At 45.4% G+C, this 17,086-nt stretch overlaps 1 protein-coding gene across 1 annotated transcript in view; it reads left to right on the forward strand.

Moving 5' to 3' along the window:
- Window positions 1–9,553: 9,553 nt before the first annotated feature.
- LOC139056379 (transcriptional repressor scratch 2-like) overlaps window positions 9,554–17,086 on the forward strand; it is a 34,773-nt gene continuing 27,240 nt past the window's right edge. The window contains exon 1 of the mRNA XM_070534572.1: window positions 9,554–9,767. Coding sequence (XP_070390673.1) covers window positions 9,563–9,767 — 205 coding nt within the window. The 5' untranslated portion in view covers window positions 9,554–9,562. The remainder of the gene's footprint in view (window positions 9,768–17,086) is intronic.

The raw sequence follows: 17,086 nt of genomic DNA on the forward strand, positions 1-17,086 counted from the left end.
AAATGGAGGAAAGAAATAAGGGGGAGAATGAAGGACAGTGATCTCAACTAGAATGGCAGCCATTTTGCTATCCCATGGAGGGGTAGGAAAACGTGGCGTCATGCAGAGGAACAGAAGGCATAATGAAAAAAAAAGTCTGAAATATAGAAATTGAAACAGACCTTTTTGTGATGGTGGGTATGATAAAGGCATTGAGTCACAATATCTTAAAACAAGGAACAGTCAGGATAACTTGAATAACTATGTAAATAACTTGAAATCTTTGTAATTCTTTACTATCTGTTCACCCTCATTGTCTAATGTGCACACTTAATAGCAATAAGGCGTCTGTGAAGTGTTTGTCTTACTAAGAGCCGTTACCGCTTCAAAATTCATCCCCGGTTTGTGAACTATAGTCAAGATATCCTAAACAAACAAACAAAAAACCTTTTTTCCACAGCTGTTCGACAATAAAAATGAAATTTCATTTAATTTGATTTGAGCATCAAGGGAAATTGGAGAAAGTCAGTGCAAGTGCAATGTAGCTGAATTACTGTCGAAAATGTGTGAAAGAGGAGAGGTCGTGCAAAGAGCCACACAGCAGTTTGTGAGTGGGGTTCAGTCAGACGGCCTCGATGCAAAGCACCTATAACACGCCCCTATTTCGATGCAGGTACCTATAACACGCCTTATTTCCAATGTGAACTGATGAAGAAATCAAGTCATTAGTAATTACCGAGCAACATAGGATGGAGTGGCCCATGAGCTATATCAAACAAATTTCTTTCCTATTTTCCTTCTTTCTTTTTTATTATTTTTAAAAGTATTTGGTGTAAGCGTTTTAATACCTTAGGGAGTCGTGGCTCAGCTACTTGGCTCGTTTCTCTCAAAAATCCATAAATACTGACAGCAGCGAGCAAGCAAGTTACGTATCTAAATGCGGTTTTCGAGCTTCCAAGCTTACACCCCTCTTCTTTCACAACTCAATAAACAAAGTGTTCAATCAGGTATGCCAATAAATGAAGCAAGCACCAAGGCAGACGAACCTTCATGATCAAGTTCGCGATAGACCCATGACGATCCCGAGCAGACTTCAATCACATACTTCCGAGGCCCCCTGTACCTCTCTTCCCTGCGTACTACGCAGTGCATCAGCAAACACCCTCCTTCGACTTGTGTACACAACATCAACCGAACTCTCACTCGACACACCCTTCGGAAAAGTCTCAACGACCTTGAAACGGGATATATGACACGACTCAGTAAAGCACGCGCTGAAACCTTTGCTTCATTTGTCAGCCTTCACATATCAGTTAAGCTACCCCTTCGGTGGACCGTTTCCGATACGCTCTGATCTGTTCAGCCGCACTAGCACGGCGACCTTTCCCCCATCGGTCAGCCGAAGTGAAACATCCGTTTCGGTTTTATCGAGCGCCACTAAATTGTGCGCCTTGCGCAGAGGGATCACCTTTGCACTATTGCCGCCTAGACAGCAGCGCACCAGTTGGAGTAGTTGGATACGAGTTGTACGATTCAGCATGGGCTCGGCGTCGTCGCGTGCGGACACGTGCACGCTAGCGGTCCCAATAGCCTGGCTTCATCGCTGCCATGCTTTGAGTGACATAAGCACCACCGCGTAAAATCGGCGTAAAATCGGCCCTATATTTTACGTGGCAGCTTCTTTGAGCTGCACCATATACTTGTACCTTGAAGCAGCGCTAATAGTGCTTTGCGGGCAACGTCGTCCTTCGGGATACTAGCCTCCATCTGGCAATCAGTTACTTGTTATTGGTGGTGGTGATGATGTTGCAGCAGGCGGGGTTAGCCTGGCATGCATAGCCGGCAACTGTTCCTCCTGGCCCTCCTATGAGTTGACATCAAGCGTGTGTCACTAGGTGTCGATGAGCCCCGTGTCTCACAGAAAGGTAATCACTAGTCGTTGCACTCGCTCCCTGCTTGCAGTGGTCCCTTCGGGGAAAACGACATCTTCAAAGGTCCTGTACGTAAGACCACTCTCTTGCAGGCTGTCGGCGATCACTTTTTCCTGTGTTTTCTTTGTCGAACTGCGGGCATAGCCAAATAAAATGTTCAATGTCACCGATATCACTACAGAAGGCACAGAGTGGGGAAGCGCAACGTTCAGTCTTGAATAACCGAGCCAGGGTGTACGCGGAGTCGGTTCTGATGCGGTACAACAGCGTCGCTTCCTCGCGAGGAAGTCCGTGGATCACACAGGCTAGATATGAAGCCTTGTGGATCCCCTTAAAGTGATTGCGGATTGCATACTAAGCGTTCTGAAATATGTTTGGCGCTCTCACTGTTGGGACGTATGTCAGCGCTAGTCACGCAAGAGCGTCAGCTTTGAAGTTTCCTTCAATTGCTACGTGAAATACAATCCATTGCAATGTGACGTTAAATCCCTTGCTCAATAGATTTTTAATCAGTGCCAGAGACTGCATTGTAAACTTCTCTCTAGGTAGGCCACGATGTAATCGTTGTAACGCTGACTTTTAATATGTCAGCGCCACCACATCTCGTGCACAATAGGTCCATTTTCGCAAAGCAGCGGCAATTAGGGCGCTTTCTAGCATTGTAGACGAAATTACGCGATCCAGGTAGCCATACCATGTCACACCAACGTAAGATATGCAGAATACCGCTGTGCAGCTATCTGTTTGTGCTCACAGCGACCCGTCTGTGTACACTTGTAGGTGGCTTCCATACACTGTGCTCCTGTGGTCTAGTACGAGATACTTTATTCGACAGTTGGAATGGCACATATCGGCCGGTAGCTGGTATGCACTTTAACGGTAACGGGGTACACGTTAAGGTAACGTCAGAAAAAGACCACGGCGGGTCGAGACGATTCCGTTTAGACGGTTCCAATCTTATATATCGGAAGTTGTTCAGCGCTGCATGGAAATGGGAGCGACTTCTTGCTCTTAGCCGCCAGAGAAGCGCCGTGCCTGTGAGGGACTCGCTCACCCTTAATAACCGCGTCAACAAGGCCTGAGATGCCAATAAGGCGAAGTGGAAGAGACTGTGCTTCATTAGTAACCTTCTTGTTTGAAGCCACCTGAGGAACTCCCATCGCCAATCGAAGTGCCTTTCTGTGTACTGCCTCCAAGCGTTGGAATTGGCTCGGCGATGGTGATATCAGCCGCAGTTGACAGAGAATGCGGCTTGTTAACAGTGCAGCGTTCAGTTTAAGCATGTACATAGGATTGTTTCCCCAATGTACACCTGCCATGCAAGGAAGGGCAATTTTATGTACCTCCCTTGTCATCTTCAGTATAGCCTGCTAGGCGTTTGCGCAGGCAAACATATTCGGCATCGATTAAACTTGTAAACTTAGAAAGTTGAGCTTAGAAACGCAATGTCACGATATATGACACGACTCAGCAAAACATGCGTTGGAATTTCTGCTTCATTTTTAAGCCAGCATATATCAGTTCTGCTACAACTTCGATGGATTCCTGGCATTTGCTCAACCCATACTTTCTGCTAGGTTCTTCCCTGTTCAAACATATGGTATGATGAAACTTTCTCGTATGGACAAGAAATTTATTTATTGCTTCGTGGCTGCACTCACTCTAGTGAGGGGAAAACAAAAAAGCAAGCGTATAAACGCCCTGCCATATAACATTCTATGCAAAGTGTCTGTCGGAGTAATCCTAAAAAGAAATAAGTTAGTGTTTTCACAGGGAATATTACTGCATAAGTGGTATGAAGCGATAAAACTGTTGACTGAAAGGACGCAATTATCCGATTATGATTATTTAATTATACCAAAATCAACGTGATATAAGTAAGAAGATAAAATCAAAGCTTTCTGTTTTTTTTTTATTTTTGTCGTCTCTACGCTAGTCCTTTAATACTTATGCTGGCAAGATTGAAAAACATTTCAGTTGGACGCTCTCCTATCAAACGTGATATAAGTAAGGAGATAAAATCAAAGCTTTCTGTTTTTTTATTTTTGTCGTCTCTACGCTAGTCCTTTAATACTTATGTTGGCAAGATTGAAAATCATTTCAGTTGGACGCTCTCCTGTCACTCAGTGGCTTTAGCGTTGTGTTATTGAGGACGAGGTTGCGGGTACGATTCCTATCCGCCGCGGCTGCATTTCATTGTAGGTGAAATTCCAAAGCACTCGTATACCATGCACTTAAGTACACGTTAAATAACTCCAGGTGGTTAAAATTAATCCGGAACCCTTGACTACGGTGTCCCTCATAATACTTTTTGCAGTTTCAGGACGTCAGACCCCACAAAATAATTTCGTTACAGCTGCGCCGTCGTTATAACTGGCCTCAACACCCTCGTGGTGCCTCGGGATTTCGGATTTCCCATCACGGCGAACTTGAATCAATATGAGTGGCGTTTCACAGATAGTGTCTTCCTTTCTTTTTATTTGGGTGTGACCCAGGAGTCACCTGTCTCCAGATTGCCCATATCAAACCTATTAAATTCTGTACGTCACTTACCCCCTTCACTCCCTTGCCGAGAATTTGAAGATTAATAAACGCCCTTGGACATCCGGTATCACAATGTGGTCCCTTCAAACGCCTTGCTACAGTTCTTGGTGTATCTGAACGCGAAACTGCAAACAAGTACTGCGCAACCCTAGTAAATTTCGCAAATCCTGTATCAATTCAATATCAGTCTATCTTTTCGTTGCAGCAACAGATTGAAAATGCTTGCAATTTACCTCATACCCAGTTGCATACTCTGTTCTCTCTAAAGGAAATGCAGCACGCTCTCTCGAAGACACGCCAAAGAACAGCGACTGGTCCTGACAACATTTCTTATTGTACCTTGAAAAACCTTGGCCTAACAGGCACGTCCACTCTCCTACACGTCTTCAACAAGATGTGGGAGGAAGCACATGTTCCTAGGAGTTGGAGGATCGCTAACGTAGTCCCATTGCTAAAACCTGGCAAAACACCACTGTCTCTTGGCTCCTTCCGTCCTGTTAGTTTAAAGAGCTTTGTTTCAAAGGTGATGGAAAAGATGGTCGATATTAGACTGCAATGGTGGATAGAATCCAGCAGTTGCCTACCAGATCAAATGGGTGGCTTCAGACAACGCAGATGTACAATGGACTGAATCTTTGACTTGGTAACGTTTGTTGACCACGAGATTAGCTGTGGGAACATTGCTGTTGCTGTGTTTATTGATATTAAGAAGGCCTATGACTCGGTTAGTCACCTTCACGTTCTGCTTGGACTCGCAACTCTCGGAGTGCATGACCGAGTACTCAAATGGATCGCTAACTTCCTGAGAGACAGCAAGATATATATAAATACAAATGACGGCCAAAGTGACGAATACACCATAAATAAAGGAGTTCCGCAAAGAACTGTATTAAGTCCACTTCTCTTCAATGCAGCAATAGCAGGTTTACCAGCAGTACTTCCAGCAGACATAAACATATCTATGTATGCTGATGACATTTGCAAATGGACATTGAACAAGTCTCTAGAAGTTGTCAAGCATCGGTTGCAGGAAGCTTTGAACGCAATAGGTGATCATTTAAAAGAACGGGGCATGAAGATATCTTATGCCAAATCAGCGGTTCTGCCTTTCACAAGAAAAAAAGGTTAGAAATTTTCGCCTTTCAACAGATGGCCATGTGATCGAGCTGGTTCGGAAACAGCGTTTTCTCGGCGTGATTTTAGACCACCAGCTTCGATGGACTCATCATTTGACCGCCCTGGAGGACCAAATTAGTTGTGTTATAAATGTTCTCCGCAGAATCGCAGGCACGAAGTGTGGTGGAACAACTGCACCCCTGCTTCACGTCCACTCAGTACTTGTGCGTCAGAGAATTGCTTACTCCGCCCCTATATTGCACAAATTATCTGCGACGTCCCTCCATCGGCTGCAGCTCTTGCAGGCTCGGAGTTTACGAGTGTGCCTAGCAGTCCCGCAGGCTATGTCCAGTAACCTCACTATTGCAGAAGCGCGGGAACCGCATTTCACGGTGATTCGGAGTCTGGAAACATGCCGACATCTCTTCAGAATTTCTACTGAGAATTCTGCAAACCCCCCTCTCTCTCTGATAGAGAACCTTCTGGATGCGCAGATACACGCTTTGTTTCAAGAGCACAAATCACGACTCCCACGATCACTTTTTTTTCACTCCGACCTCTGCTACCCACCATGACTTTTGCAAGCGCCGAAAATAGAAACGTCAATCGAAAGCCTTAAAAATAAAAGCGACGTTTCCACATTAGCAGCAAAACAATTAGCGCTACATCACCTATTTGACAAGTACCAGGAATCTATTCACGTCTACACGGACGGTTCTGTAGTCAAAGAAAGTGCGTCTGCAGCTCGTGTTATACCATCCTTAGGGGTAGAGTACGCTTGTCGACTAGGACACACGTCGTCACCAACGATAGCGGAATTAGTGGCAGTTCTCCATGCCACTCATTTTATCAAAAGATATAAGACACCAACAAAGTGGGTAATTTGCACGGACTCTTTATCGGCTTTAGCATGTCTTGACAATATTGATGACAGCCAGCCACACGCACTAATAACATATGCAGTACTGAAGAGTTTAACTCAGGCTAATGAAAGGAAACATGAAGCGATATTACAGTGGGTCCCGGGCCATGCTGGTATAGCAGGCAATGAACTAGCGGATTCATTGGCAAAATCAGCCCATAAAGATGCAGAAATCGAACTCATCCCTTTATCACCAATGGACACAAAACGGATATTGAGAGTACTAAAGAAAGACTTGTGTATGCCAACATGGTTTAATGAAAACACTAAGGAATCAATCCTTTACGAAGTATACCCTCACCTCAAATACAAGCTGGATGTACAACTTTCTAAAAATACCGAGGCAGTAATTCACCGACTGCGCCTAGGGACAGCATACACCAAACATTTCCTGCATCGCATCAAACGGGCTCATCCCCCGGCTTGCTCCTGTGGCCACGACGATGAGGATGTTCGCCATCTACTCCTCGAATGCCCCATATACGAGATACGAGATACAAAGACAGCAGCTAGAACAAGAGCTACACTCCATCGATTCTCACCGGCCTTTCTCACTCGCAAAATTGCTGGGCCCGTGGCCATCGAAAATAGCACAGCGAAAAGCATTGAACGCAATTGAACATTTTTATGAAGACACAGGCATCCTCAACAAATACTATGTATTGCATTGAATAATCACACGATGTCACTAAAACATTCTTCTATTACATGTAATTATTAGTGCTTGTACATTACGTGTTATACATTTTTTTGTTGTTGCGCATGAATTATTTTAACACTGTAATTCCTCATTTGTTTATATGCTCATCGAACTCTACATCATGGCCGTTTGTGTGTTTTTGTGACTGTTTATCAACTCATTGTGGTGCAACTTGCATTTGACTTTTACACTGCGATGTTCATAGGCGTATATGACTGTGCTGTGGCTTTCTCACCTTATGAAGTGATTTTTCTTTTTTTTTCATTTTGCAACATATATTTTTTATATCGTTGTTTCTGCTATGAGAAAAGGAGTAGCCGTCACCATTATAAGGTGACTACGTCTCTTTCTTTTATTTTCATTTCACTAAAGAAAAGGAACTCGCACTAAAGCTGTGAGCTTGATAATGGCGATAGCAATGATCAAATCCGCATTACTGTTTCCATATATATATATAATACAAAGAGATTTCCGCCGAGTGGTAAGGCAGACCACGTGACGTAACAGCGGGCCCTATGGGAGATGGGAGCACCTGTTATGATGCTACTTATCTGATTTTAAAGAAGAATGTCACCTTCACTTCATCTTGTCCTCTGCTCCCCAGGCTACACATTTTCACTTGCTGAAATCACCACAGTGGGTGATTATCTTTTATGTGTGGGTATTCACCGGATAATATGTTACAATTAGCTGTTAGCAAGTTATTAAATAAAGCATAATGGCAAAATTTTCGCTGACTACACGTTGTCACTTACAGTCAGCCATCGTATAAGCGACACATGTAAAAAAAAAAGTAAGCGCAGTAGAAAATTTTGTGTCATTGATTTTTAAATGAAAGAACAGTGCAAGAACGGCACATAAAACAGATAGATACACCCTGTGCTCTCTCGTCCTCCCGCTGCTTATATCATGATAGAGAATCGTGATCTAACAATGTGCAACTTTGCACAGTGTTGAAAATTTTCATGCTGCCGCTTTTTAGTTATAGAAGACAGTTAGAAGAAACACCCACAGGAGGAAGATGGGAGAAACGGAGCCAGTTCTATAGGATCCGTGCTTTTAGGGGCCCGCGTGCTTGCGCTAGCTTTCTATAATTCACCCATCCAAACAGTGTTCATTACTCTGAATACGTATGCCACACGGTGCGATTTAACAATGCAAACAACTCTGCGATGAACGATGCGGCAGCACCGTCGCAAGACGTTTTGATCCGCGTGGCCCGCAACCGAGCAACTGACAACTCTACGAGCGCCAAACTTCTCCCCACGAAACGCATCTCCAGCTGACACGTGACCAATCTATACACATGCAGCTACACCATTGTTATTTGGCAAACGCTACAACATGATGTCTTTTTCGGCTCATTTGCGACGTTTCGCCTCAAGCATACTTGAAAACTGCACCATTATTCCGATAACTACAAATGCAAGTGCGAAAAGTCGCATTGTGTCAAGCTTCTTCTAACCTATCGAAATCTGTACCATTATACCGATAACTAGAAAGGCAAATGTAAAAGTCGCATTGTGTCAAGCTTGTGCTAACCTATGAGCTAATATTAACTCCCATTCTGCTCTACAGAGAACATATAGCACAATAAGTGGGCCTCAGGTAGGCGTTAACGGCCCTGTGTTCTCTTGACGTATGACAGGGGCTTTTTCGTATTGTCTGATAACTTTCGTTTTTTTACGGCCTGCTTGCTCGTCATGAAGAGCCCTATTCCACGACCATTCTAGCTTTCTTCCCCGGTAACTGCCTACATCACTCGGCCACATGTAGGCTTCTTCTCGCTGGGCTAAGATGAATCGGTGGAGTACAGAGGCCGATGTTTTGGTTCAAGCAAAAAGAAACACGGCGGCACTGGCGCGGTTGCCGGCAGCGCAACTGTGCCGCGGCGAGCGCGGCAGTGGCACCCTCTCGCCACCGCGAAGACAGCCGCGCGGACACTGCGCGCGGGAAGGGTGGCCGTGCGCTTCCATCTTCTCCCGAGAAGGCCTCCTCCCCCATAGGGATGTTGTCGGGAGAGGGCGGCGCCTCGCGCGGGAAGGAAAGGCCTGGGGAAGGCCGAAGGGTGCTCTGCGCATGCGCCCGCGCGACGTTGGTGGAGAGGAGGTTGGCCGGCGGAGGAGGTGGCGGCGAGGGCCCGCTATAAAACAAAGCCCGAGGTGTAAACTCAGGTTTTCCAGTTTGACAAAACCGAGCGCACCGTTTGTTTGGTCGTTTTTTTCCCCGTTTTCCACACACTCCGACGGAGGCCCACGGCAACCCCCCCAGACGCGAGCGGAGCGGCAGCGCTGGCGGACGCTGCTCGGCCCGCGGCATGCACAGGACCCGCAGCTGAGCCAGGCCGCGCGCCGCCCCGGGGCCGGCACCATGCCGCGCTGCTACCTCGTCAAGAAGGCGGCCACCAAGCACCCCGCGGGGCCGGCCTCGTCGGGACGCTGGCCGTACCGCGAGCCCCTCAGCCCCAGCGAGGCCGAGACGGCGCCCTGCGCTCCCCTCTTCGGCGACCAGGCCGCCGACGAGCGGCCCGCAATCGTCACCTCGGCCGCTTTCGGGCGCACCAGCCCCACTGCCGGTGAGTGGACCGCGTGTCACGCCGGCCACGCGCCATACGCACGCACGCCGCCACGCGCCGCCCCCGTGGGACGCTTCCGCCTCAAGGGTGCTGACGGCCGTCACCCTTGACGCTGAAGGGGCCCGATGCCAACGCGTGCCGACGACGTTGTGTGAGATTTCGCGGGGAGCCCACCACGGCAGATGTCAGAACGCGTGGTCGGCCAGCGTCGGGAGCAGCACGATGCGCGCGAGAGTGCCGCCGGCCGGCTCGGTGTCACCGACTCCTCCCGAAAAAACTGCCAGCCTTGTGGCTGCTCTCTAAACGCGGGTATACGAACGCCAGAGTGACGTGTGCCATGCTAGAATTGCAGCGGATGCGTGCGTGTGCGATAGGTGAGACTGTCAATCGCGTTCTCATAGCAAAACTGTCAAAAGAGCCGCGAGTAGTTAAGCGACCACGCAATAATGTCAAAATAACGTTTAACTGCATGTTAAATGCAACGGAGATGCCTACACGTTGAAGACGAGTACTGACAATCACAGCATGCCACGAGGGAGCCTTTTACGGTTACCAACTGCAGCCTGAACTTGTCGTAGCCTCTTTGTTTCTCTTGCACATGCGTAATAATTTGTCGAGCTGCAACTGACATACTCGAGAATTCACTTCCGTCAGCTTTAGTATAGGGGCTGTAACTGGGACAGTCCATTGTTCTGTGAATACAGCGGTCTTTATTTCTGGCTAGAACTTTCGCATATTCCGAGCACTCGTGGAGGCATGCGAGCAATATATGCCTAATTGTGAAACTATTTCACATGTCACACCACTTTGTTTCTTTGCAATAAAATGAAATTATTCCTTGTGTTGAACCCTTAAAAATATTGTGTATCCATTTCCAGAATGTGTCTTCCATTGCGAATCAAGGCAAAAGTAACTTCGGGTCGGGAATAAAACGGCATCAAAAAGGATTTGCATTGTTGCGTAATTTGCTAGTAAACGCGCTGTAGCCACAAGACCCAACAAGCGTTGATAAATCACTCCAAGTTCACACGCTTAGGTGATCAGGGAAATGCAAATACCAACTTTAATTTGCACCAATTCGCATTAATTACTAAAGTGTCCACTCGTTGACTTTAAGATATTATCCGATCATCACAGGTGAAGTTTTTTTATACGATCTAGTTAAGCCATATTGTAGTACTGACTGTTGAAAAGTTGCAACAATGACGTCACCTCGTTCTGCCCCTTTCACCCTTTGTAAGTGTTTCGTTTGAGCTGTTTAGCCATCATGAGAGACGAAGTACTTTTCTTTGCGAGCTAGACAGAAATAATCAGCTGCTACTGCGAACCACTTGCGATAAGCTATAAAGTAAAGTCTAGGATTGCAAACCTAAGAGGTTGTTGTGATTGTGAGCAAGACTGCTAAAAAACTTTTGTTCCAAAAAGGCGGGGCACCTCAGTAATGTGTATTATACGTTATAAAGAGTGGGCCATTTGAGGCTATGTAGAAAAAATTAGAATGAGTTACGCAACACGCTACGCCTGGGTTAGGTTAAGGCAAAACAATTTGTTTTTAGCGTAACTTTCTGTTTAGGTGGCAAGCCAGCTAGCTCAGGAAGATCCGTTTGGACAATTTTGAACGCTTACAGCTTCTAATCAGCAGCGGGTAAGCTTTTGTCACGAGAATTCTCTTTTATGTAGTGACCGCTGAGATGGAACAATAAAAGAAATGCAGCGGCATGTCTCGGTAGCTTTCTTGAATCACAAATAATAAGTATCGTAGCTTTGTAGCTTACGATATCATACGAACAGTCTAATTGGCTTATAGTGAACGAAATGTTCAGGGCCCCAACGAAAGGAAAGCAGGAAGAATGACACACAACGACGGGACCAGCAGCGGTCCTGTCCTTCTTTGTAATTCTTCGTGTCGTTGAACCCCTCGTTTATTAAGACACCTCTTGTAGTAAAGAAAACCTTTAACAAAGGATGCTCAACTATCATTTCTCGTACTACTACTTGATGGCGGGCTAGCTTGCGCATAGTTCCTTTTAGTGCAAAAAGGCACGAAATCATTCGAAAAAAATAATAATGAACAGACAGTACGGGAGTGCGAAATGTAAGGGCAGAATATAACAGGTGATCTTTCCTGCTTGTTTTTATTTTCTTCCTATAATTTCGCACCCTTTTGCATCCTTTCCCGCGCGTGGTTGTTTGTCCTCACAGAAAAAGTAGGCTTTGCCGTTAGAAGGGTACATTAGTGGCAAAGCACGCTTTACAAATATAACATTGCATAGATCTTATTTGTTCTTGAAGAATATTATTAGAACACTAATAACGCACGTAGTTACTGAATACTTCTCAAGTGAGTCCACTGATGCCTTAGAAGTTTGTACTTGTCGGCTGTCGTGAAGTACTAACCGTAATCTCAAAAGGCAGGACGCCTTAGTGAGTGAATATTGTATTTTCACGTAGTCTGTAATATTATGGCAACATGTTATTAACGTGCCACAAGCTGTCAGTAAGAAAACAAGGTCGTACAAAAAGAGTTGAACACTCCAGAAAATCTCGCGGGTGCATTCATTTGGGAGCACAAATTCTGAGGATCACCTTTGCAGTACAAACTGCTCTGGAGGCATCCATGAGTCGCCAAACGTAATTTACAAGCTCAAAGAGAGAGTGAAACAAACTGTGTTCAGAAGGCTATACAAAAGCCTTTTTTGTTGTTGATGCTTGTTGGAAATTTGACGTAACGTGGTTACAAATTTCACGTTGCGATAGCAAATGGTATAAATATGTGGACGCTCACATTACACAAACAAGTGTAAACTCAATTTGAGATTCTTTCGTTTGACAAATATGTGAATGACGGATAAAATACAAACATTCGTGTTATACACGGCAAAAAAGTGATATTATAGTAGTAAGAATCAATATGACGTTTACCGAAGAGTAAATGTCAAGTTGACGAATGCCACGTCACATTACAGCTGTTGGAGTCACAAAACATCTGAGTGCGAATTTGTTATCCACAAAGCTACTATCTTTAAGGCACCCTACTGTGTGGCGTTGCACGCTGCAAAGTCAGGAAGTGAAACTCACCCGTCTGTTCGGTAGCAGGCTACTTCGCGTTACACTTAACCTGATGTGGAACTTGCAGTTCAAATTGTCCCAACTTTGTTAGCTGTTTGCTCGGACGTTACAGGTTTGAGCTCATTTAATGCCACACTGCAGTACAGAGTAAAAATAGGATCGGTCTGCACTCCAGCACTTCCTTGTGTTGCACTGAGTGTAACGGAGAGGGTGATATGGAACCCTGCCTGCGCTTCCTCTGCGTGAAAAGAAGACGGTTTCCTCGCGGATCCGCGCAACAGTTCGTTTTCCCGGAAGGACCGCGGGTTGTGCGCAAGGAGGTATCTGGCATGCCTCCGTCGATGGGAGACCGAATTGATGGATTCACGGTGACACATCTTTGTGATACGGAAAAAGACGCTCAGGAGGAGCAGTCACCGGACCAGCTTCTCAGACACGCCCGTCCTGTGGCAACACCGTCGACGGAAGGGCCACCATTATCGTTACCACCGCATAATGTTATTCAGTAGTCGCGATAACGTGTCAGCTAGGCGAGCGACATAATGTCATGTATCCAAGGTATAACTGAAAGAAAGAGAATGCAAGACCGAGGCGAGTTGACTGGAACGATAGTTGAAGCAATGATAGTGTACACGTTTGAGATGGCGTGGTACGGGCAAAGAGACGCTTGAAACTACACAAAAATGAGCGGCCTGTGTGGACAGTAGCCAGTCGTACTTCATGGAAATTATGTTCGAGCTATTGAGGTTGGTTTCACGAGAAATATCAGACACTGAAGGGACACTTAAAAGAAACACTACATTAACTTATTATTCTTCCAAAAATGCTATTTTCGTTCTTTTTGCGGCAATACCAGAAGAGAAAATGAAAGTAAAAGTTCTATATTTAAAATTTTCGCGCCGAAATTTTAGCGGGTCTGTGCGTCAATGTGAAGTAACGGACTGCAAATTATTTATCGTGTTTGGGGCGTTATGACTGCTACAACTTTTTGAAACTTGCAAAGTTCTGTCTATTGCTGTTTTAATACACACTGTCATACATCAATACCAATAAAATATAGCTAGGCCCTAGTAGACATTATCAAAACCTATGACGTAACGGTGAGGAGGTGCGGGAGCTTCAGAACTTCAGGGCGACTTTGCCCCATGTTTTCTTTTTATTGCGTCTTTTCTGATGTACAAGCCTCCTCTCAGAGTAAGAGCGCCGCTTTCTTGAGGTGTCGTAAAAGGGCAATGTACTAATATAGCTATACTTCTTTCTTTTTTAATCTCCCTTTAAATCATTCAAGCCTTACTCAGGCAGGGCTACGTATCCGCTCCAAGCAATGTGCCTGAAAAGGCTGCAGCCATTCCAAACATTATGTTGCACAAGATGGATGCACACCTTCTAAGCGTCATTTTTTTCCCTATGTCCGTTACACGAGCGTTCTTGCTTCCTTCCTTAACTCCAATTGTCTTAATCTAGGTCACGTGAAAAACCTTCTTCAGCGTACTCTGACGTACAAAGTGAATACACTTTGGGCCAGCTTTTGACGATAAGAATCTAAGTAATGGTCGCGGTAGCAGAAAGTCAGAAGCCGCTTTTCAGTTTCATTTAGAGGTATCATACCTTTCGGCAGTCTACTATAATCAGGAAGTAATTTGCAGGATCGAGGCTCTGCTCATGTGCAGTAAGTCCTGAAAGACAAAATTATACTCATAATTCAAACAAATCTAAGCCATAGCATTCGCTGCAGTGATATAGTGAACTCATGGCGAGTAGTTATCCGAGAAGTTTCATAGCCGTAATCACTTAGTCGCTCAGCGTAGTAAAGAAAGCACCTTTCTTTATATAGCATAAAAATGAACATAAAAGTATGCATGAAAGAACAAAGCATACGGAGCAATACGAATAAGAGGAATAGGAACACAACATCGTCATGCATGAGGCCTAATAATGCAGATAACACTTGAGTAAAAAGTAGCTTAGTGGCCCAACGGGCAGGCGTTCACTCAGGAAAGAACTGAGCGAAAGAAGGTGCACTAAAAGTCGAGAATGCAGCCGCGGGCTTCCGAGTGTAAGTAGAGAAAGCAGCCTCTACGCGAGGCCTTCCTGTTTTCTTTCTCCGTTTGTGCCTTGTTTTCCTGAGTTCTGCTTTGAATCGCGTACAGAACTAGAGACAATGTTAAGTGGAAAATTGAAATGAGCTGTATTGTGTGTTTCTTTATTTTCGTGTTCACACAAGAAAAAGGAATTAACCTTCTTGTTCTTATAAGGAGCCGTAAAAAGTTGCACAAGTCCAGCATTTTTGATGGACCTTGACTTGTGTTTCTTATTGTTGCGCAATAGACAAGGAAAATGCCATTTTCGTAAGTGGTTATTTAAGATCGGTTTCTTCGTTATATATACTTTTATTACTATACAGGTACGCTGTAATACTGAGCCTTGGCTACTTACCGATCATGTCTGGCGTGTTCGGGTTAAATTTCAGGTCAGCTGTAGCATAATTGTAACGCCGAAAGCGAATTTCAAGTTGCCGCAGACCGTAGAAATATACATTTATTTGTGATGGCTAATAACGTCAGAAAATACCTGGTGTTTGCATCAAAAGTGAAAGGTATCAAATATCCACTTATCCGCAGCTGGCCTGGAAGCAATTTCCGCATAAAAGGTTGCTAACCGCTCTGAACTGCTGCTGGCGTTTTTCATTGAACATGTGACTGTCAAAGGTTATGGTGCACGGCACAAGAAAAGAGCGAAAAAGAATATATTTCGTGCCCTGCGCACGCTGCCACCAATTGGCACGTGCCTGGTTTTGGTTCACACAGAGGTGTAAGCCACACCTATCCGTTCCAGAATTCATGCGTCGACAATAGCTAAAAAAAAATTTCAAAAGTGATATCGTGCGTTGTTTGCGATACAGTACACAATAACTGCGGAAGAAACTCAGAGAGCCAGGAAATTAAAATTACGGCACCTGGACATTTGGTACCTATACGCACTAAGAGGATCTAACATATCGCGACGTAGCGCGTGCTGGGGATGCCGCGTGCTCAACTATGACTATGGCTGTAGCGCGCAGTAGGGGTTTAGTCTCATGACAAATGAGTTTACGTGAGAGGGCGTCCATGAAACACGCGAAAACGCGAATGGATGTTCTCAGTTGCGAGTCGTGACAATGAACTGCATTTTTTGCTGTTGTTGCCTGCCATAGGGGCCGTTTCACAGTCTTTTTAGACCGATAGCAAACTCAATTGTTGGAAGCAAAATGCTTGTTGCACATGGTCTCTAGTGAAACGCGGCCTCGATTGCCAGGATTGAGGATGCGTTTTTGAGTATATCGACCGAACACATCTGTGCCTGTGCTCCCGTGGGCGGAAGTTTGCACAGACAAACTACGGCGTGCCCCTGCCAATAGTGAGATATACTGCTCCCAGAAGGAATACAGGTAGGTGTACGTAGTTTGAAGACAGTGACATTGTCTGAGATGGTGAGGGAAAATGACGCGAAATGTGACGTTAACATGGAGTCTAACTCAAATTTTATTACGTGGCATGTGAATAAGCCTAACAAGAGGCAACGGCGCATAGTAAAATCATAGAGGAAATGCTGATTCAGCAATTACTACCTGGGACCGATGCGGGAACTATATCGCCACCCTCTCTGAAGCCGCAGCGGCCGCATGGCTGCAGCCATTACGCGCTTCATATAACAATACACTTTTACACTCAGCATCAAAACTGCAAAGGACATCTTTTATATGTATAAGGTCTGTGCAGCGTCTGCAGGATATACCGTATAGACTCGTGTCATGGCGGCACTTCTTTTGACAATTTTGGTGAGGTGTGGCCCCTACATAGGACCGAACCTCTTGGGCAAAATGGTGCCGGCGCAACCTTGACTAGTGCGCACCCAGGATCCCCGGATGTACCATTGCATCAGAGGTCAACAAACAGCTCTTGCCATCTAGTAGTGGCATGCGAAAGTACGCAGAGAGCGAAAATTCGCCGATGCGCGCGTGCTGCATAGGGGTACTGTGCGTGATTGCTTCTCCGTTGAAATCTTTCTTTTTTCAAATTTTGGGCTGTCAAAATAGGGGTGTGGCCCTTATACGGGTGCAGCCCTTACACGGGTGCGGCCCTTACACGAGTCTATATCGTATTGGGGAAGCAGTTCATTCACCTCCGGAGTAAACTTTATGCTTTTGCTTCTGCCAGTATGTTAACCTGATATATCTCAACCGGACCATAATAAATACAGTATTTGCGAGG

This window comes from Dermacentor albipictus, chromosome 1, assembly GCF_038994185.2.
Source record: "Dermacentor albipictus isolate Rhodes 1998 colony chromosome 1, USDA_Dalb.pri_finalv2, whole genome shotgun sequence".
Taxonomy (NCBI): domain Eukaryota; kingdom Metazoa; phylum Arthropoda; class Arachnida; order Ixodida; family Ixodidae; genus Dermacentor; species Dermacentor albipictus.